This window comes from Pholcus phalangioides, unplaced genomic scaffold (assembly GCF_987345545.1).
Source record: "Pholcus phalangioides strain wild (caught in Gottingen) unplaced genomic scaffold, Ppha-v1.0 ptg000014l_1, whole genome shotgun sequence".
In the NCBI taxonomy this organism is placed as follows: Eukaryota; Metazoa; Arthropoda; class Arachnida; order Araneae; family Pholcidae; genus Pholcus; species Pholcus phalangioides.
Genome location: NW_028301607.1, coordinates 17,777,725 through 17,783,724, shown reverse-complemented (window position 1 = coordinate 17,783,724; position 6,000 = coordinate 17,777,725). Strand labels below are relative to the sequence as shown.

The 6,000-nt window shown below is 35.6% G+C and overlaps 1 protein-coding gene across 1 annotated transcript in view; it reads left to right on the top strand.

The window, feature by feature from the left end:
- The first annotated feature begins 1,537 nt into the window (after nt 1-1,537).
- LOC149078230 (uncharacterized) overlaps nt 1,538-6,000 on the top strand; it is a 99,056-nt gene continuing 94,593 nt past the window's right edge. The window contains exon 1 of the mRNA XM_089241834.1: nt 1,538-1,977. Coding sequence (XP_089097960.1) covers nt 1,905-1,977 — 73 coding nt within the window. The 5' untranslated portion in view covers nt 1,538-1,904. The remainder of the gene's footprint in view (nt 1,978-6,000) is intronic.

Below are 6,000 nucleotides of genomic sequence, written 5' to 3'. Positions count from 1 at the left end.
ATCTGGGCAAATGCCCGAAATGGACAAAAAAACTGCCAGGCAACAATGGTTCTTGGGCCTCAACAATCACTTTCGGAATGTTTACTTTGGATACCGTGGTTCCCTAGCAATGTGTTTCACACATGTATATGCCTTACAAATGGTTTATCACTTCTTTAATGGTGGCAGTATTATGTATAATAATAATATTCGCCCAGCGCGACCCAACCCGCATGGGTAAAAGGCTTATATCCCGGGAGGGACAGAGCCTGGGTCGTGTCTGGTCTGTTGGAGTATTATGTATTATACAGTTTATGTATAACCGTGGTTTATCCCTTTATAATGGTTTTTAACTTTTCCAATCCTTTCGCAGCAATTGAAGAAAACCCGGACAGCCCCGGGTATTATAGCTAGTACGTTAATAAAAGTACATTTCCTTGGTAGCATAAGAATGATGAGTAGAATTTTGAAAACAGTTTCGTAACAGATGATCATGAACTGTTTTGTTAAATCATACTTTGAGCATGCTGAAGAAAAGTCATGCTCAATGAGAAAGACATTTTTTTAAGGAAGGTCGGCGATAGAACAAAAATTTTAAGAAACTATGATTTAAATTGAATTCTTGTGCTACTTGCTTGAACAACAGTACTTATAGGTGATAGTCGATAAGGTATGTAAAATTAATTTTTAGTCAACATTAAAATTTAATGGCAAGAAAAATGCTTATCAGGTTTTTTTTGTGACCGCTATGCGGTGTTTTATTTTCCGTAAATGATGGAAGCCGTTGCGTGTGCTCGAGAGGTACGTGTAATCAAGAACCAACAATTTTTGCATCAACAAACAATATGATTATTGCAATGTTTCAATCATATTTTATCATTTTCGACAATTTTTTTTAAATTTCTATTTTTAATAATACTTTTCCCCTATTAATACATTCATTACTTCCATTATTTTTTTTTACATTGTTATTATAGTTTTCAAAACTACAATTTATTAAACGGACTTTAATTCAATACTTTACATTTTATTATAATTTTCACGCAACAACAATTTTAATTATTGTTATTTTAGTTCTATTTTTAACAGTTCAATTATAACAGTAAAACCTTGTACAGCAGAGCAGCACTCTTCGGACTTTCTTAACCCCTGCCCTGATTAATCTCTAATTGTCGTGAAGACTGAGATCTTTCGAGCAGAGTTAACATCATTTGATGTTCCTTTGAAAAATAATTTGCATAACAACAAATAATACAGATGATGTTCACAAAAGCAGATTTTTTTTAAATCATTTGAAAAAGAAAAGAAAAACTCGAGATCCCATCACGTGAAAAAAAAAGCGATGCTTCTTCAAATGCTAAATCTTCACCACTGTCAAAAATGGACGCGGAATGACGAAACGAAAATTAACAATGAGAAAATAGCATTGAAATTTAGTTTCGGAACAAGAACAATGAAAGAAAAGAAAAGAATTAATTCCAAGGAAACGAAGAAGTCTTCCGGTAGATGTCGCGCGGCGATAAAATCGCTCCTCCTTCAATTCGAAATTCGCAACTTGAGATACAGTCACTGGTCTGACGGGTCCTTCCACGGTCAGTTCAGTACCGAGTTTTCCCTCTCTCAGTGCGGAGGCGGACAACTAAATTTCTCAACTTACAAAAAGAAAGGCTTACATCTGATCCAGGGATTATCCTCATCCACGGTGTTACTCGTACGTGAATGTGTCGTTTGTGTTTGTGGTGTTTATTTCATGCTTTGCGGGAAAACGCGAATCGCACTGCCTCTCTCAAATACTTCTCCTGAGGTAACAGGAAAATATATAAAATAAAAGAAACCTCGTGCTTTGTATCTTTTTTTTTGTTTGGTGAAGAAGGTTCTTCGATAAACAAAGAAGAAGGAAAGAAGCACGTGGGTGAAAGAAAGAGATGGAGCTCACGTCATCGGGTGTGACCGTCTTCTCCTTGTTACTCGCTCTTTGTTTACTCAGGATAACACTAGGTAAGCCCATTAAACACATTTATCTCTATATCTGGAGTAGCTATCCTCTGTCTTTGTCTCCTCTTCTGTTATCCTATTCTTCTCTTTTATGGCAGCAACTGGATTATCATGCACGATATTTTTTTTTACTTTACTCTTATTTAAGTTATTTTTGTGGGATATTTCTAATAGTTGCGAAGCATATTCCTAATGCACTCTATTAGCTCTATGATATCTTAATCCGAAAAATTAGCGGGAAATTAACAACGACATTTATATCTTATGCAGGCGATTATTTATTTATCTTATAATATCAGTTTTGCAAAAGAGGCAGTTTTTCGGGGAATTGAGTGAATTTAAAAAAACAGGAGATTTTATCGATATAGAATTTTTGTCAATACAGTTAAAGTCCGTCATAACTACAGTTCACAATCACATGAAATATTGTCGTTATAACGCACTTCTCGTTATAAGCGAATTTCCATAGTTTCCTCTGTCAGGCTATAAAATTGTCTCGCTATTATCGCTATAAAATTAATCACTACTTTATCTGCATTGAAATCTAGATCGTTTCGTTCCAATATTGACGAATGAACTTTAGTCATGAAATTGAATTCTTTGTCTCAGAGCAGTTGATTCTCCATGACATTTTTGTATAGAATTTTGTATTATCCAAGCGATTTAGTCGATCAACTGAACAATTAAAAGTTTCAATTATTATATTAATGCTTGCATCCATAGCTGTATGGAGTCGTCCACATTTTCCCGCTAATCGGAAATATTTTTTTAGCACGACTTTTTCAGTCATCCGGAAACGACTTTAAACTGGAAGTGCTGGTGCTGTGGTCTCTTATGATCGCTGGAAAAGACTAAAGTCGAATAAAAATCATCACATAACACATGTGTATAGTGATGAAGTCTAAAATCCGGAAGAAAGGGTTCAAACAGTTTGACTTTTTTGTTCGAAGCACCTCAGAGTAATTTTTACGAGGATCATGTATCATGACAAGAGTAATTATGTTCAGTTCTTAAAAAGCCATTCAGTTCTTCTTGCCATTTTTGAGAATTTTATTGACGTTATAGCAAACACTTTCTGTTTTCTACTCGCTATAGCTGAATAGTTTTTGTATCTTAGTTTATATTTTGTAACATTTAGCTTTTGTCAATCACAAATCACGCGTGTATATCAGCGAGATTCTCCTTAAAATTTCATTTTGAATCGAGATTCTCCTCGATTTGAAAATATTCAAGTTAAGTTTTTAAAACTTGGAGAAATGAACGTTTCCACTTAAACGTGAGATAACCGAATTACATGGAAAAAAATAATTTTGTTACGTAAAATATGGATCACATGGTCCACCATCCAACTTATTCCTAAAAACTCAAACTTTGTAGGATCGAGACTCCGAGGAGACAAAGTCTTCAAATAAATCAATGCTGGAAACGAATTACGTCAGCTATTTTTCTATCTAGCTATTAATATTATATGATAATATAAGTCAATTTCATTCATGCTGATTAAGTTCAAAACCTTCATTACTGCATTTGGGGAAGAGTGTGGTTGCCTCCCATACTTCCGGTTCGACAGGTCTGGTTCCAAAGACTGTTCGGACTCAATTCAAAACTGTCTTCCGATTTAGTTAGCTCCGACGTAATGCGTAAAATAATCATGATGACAGACTCATACGCATAAGAGTACCCCTCCCCATGCAAGCTTCCCCTCAAGATGATCAAAGATTTAAATTAAAAATGTCAAAAAAATATTTTAAAACCCTTTATATGCTGTTTTATGTAATTTCTACTGATTTAAAAATGCTTTCCTGAACGTCAGTAACTCAAAAAGTTTTCTGGGGGAAATTCTTCTGCCTCACAATTCTCCAATTCACCAGTATGTCAGGCTCTTAAAATGCCCTTCATACGCCGCAGCAGGGCCGTAACTATTATAGGATTTTTGCCGCCCCCACAACTTTAAATTTCGATAATTTTATAACGGTGTTCTTTGTTACTACCTAAAATTGCCACACCTTAAATTTTACTGCCCGGAGCAGTTGCCTCCCCCCCACCCCAAGTTACGGACCTGCACCCCAGTATCATGAAATGTTACGGATGAAGTGAAATTTGTGATAATAATGTGCAAAACGTGTGAATGCAACCCCGTCTGAGTAGGATCTCTTTTTCTAGTAAGTGTTAAATGAGCTGGGAGGGGGGGGGGGGGAGATAGAGAGACAGAGAAGCGTAATTAAAATCGTACTCTTCCCGTCTCTGTCAGAGATAAATGAGGAGCGTGTTCAACACGAAAAACGAAAAACTCAATAAAAGTTAAGAATTCATTTATTTTTCTTTCACGATTGTATTAAGGTGTTGTGCGCAAACTTGAAACCGTGTAATACTCATTTAAGGGTCAATCCATCCATCCTCTTTTACTCCTAATGTATATGTTACGGTGAATATGATAAATCCCGTTGTTTTACATAACAACCGGTTATTATGCGTATTTATCAAGCTTTTGGATAAGTTTGATGAATTCCACAAATTGACTTTTACCAGTGATTACGCATAATGCTCAAGCGTCGGTGGTAAATATAATAAGTACTAAAAAATTATCACTTTCACCAGTGATTGTGCGTAATATCCAAGCGTCGTGTCGTTGGTAAACATCGTACTATGTATATGGTATAATATACATGATAATTCGTACATATATTGTATAATTATATCGGGGTACGATCGTAAAATTTGTCAACATCGGGGTCGGATTATATACATCACACGTACTAGACTCATTTGTAATTTTTTTCATGTTACCAGATTCACTAATTACACTAGAGTATTTATTATGCGTAATTACAGATAAAGGCGATAAATTTCAAGTATTTATCAAATTTACTTACGGCACTGGTGGTTATTATGCATGATGGCCGGTAAAAGTGATAGATTTATAAAACTTACCAAGTAGATTTTTAAGTATGCATAATAACCGATTTATCGCATTTACCGTAACATATATCCAACATCCTCCTTCTAATGTATCCAACAAAATTCGACGAAACGACAAACCATTTCACGTGGTGATTCTTTTTTTTGCAAACATTTCAATCTCTCACAAATGCAAGTTTTTGATCGATTCGGCAATTCAATAAAAACCAGTTCTTTTCACTCGAAAAATGTTGATTTTTTGGTAGATGAACTTCATGATCAGTCGTTCCCAAACGAAAAATAAAATGAATAAAACCATTAGTGTTTGAACGTGGAACCAGTTCAGACTGGTATACAATGCTTTGTCGCCAACACATGAAGTAAATGTGTAATGTTGGGAAAACTTTCTTAAAACGGAATACCGTATTGTTATTGTGTTTGTTCACGTGCGCTGCAATACGAATATGTTTCTTTTCTTCCGAAAATTGATGGATTTAATTATCAAATTGGTTATTCATCTTGTAGTCAGTTCCATTGCACCCCAAGGATGTTTAATATTTGTTTTTTAATCGTCTTCGATGCCACAACATAATAATAATAAAAAAGTAGTTGGGCATTCATTCATTACATACACGCTCAGTCTCGGTTTAGTTGTAGTAGTCCTTAGCCCGCGGGTCAGAAGTGGTCCGAGACGTCAAACCTAATTTTGTAAAAATGAGTTAAGCGTCACATTTCTAAATCATTTCAGAAATCCGCGGCACGTTCCCAGATCACTTGAGTGACTCGCGGATAGTTTAACAGCAATTAAATGTCCCGTGATACATTTTCATATAATTTGTGTCCTACGGCACATTTACAGATTTTTTAGTGGCCCCGTGGTACATGCCCAGATAACTAAAGAGATCTGCAGTACAACTACAGATCACTTGAATGAACCGCGGGACAGTTCCAGAGCACTGAAGTAGCCCGCGAACATTTACAGATCACTTAAGCAACCCGCGGAACTGTTACAGATCTCTTAGTTGAGTAGCCCGCGACACGTTTGGAAGATTAGTGAAGTGGCCTGTGTGCACTCTTCTAAAGGTTGAACACCCTTGATTTATTAAGTAATGCTTGAATTTTTTTTCT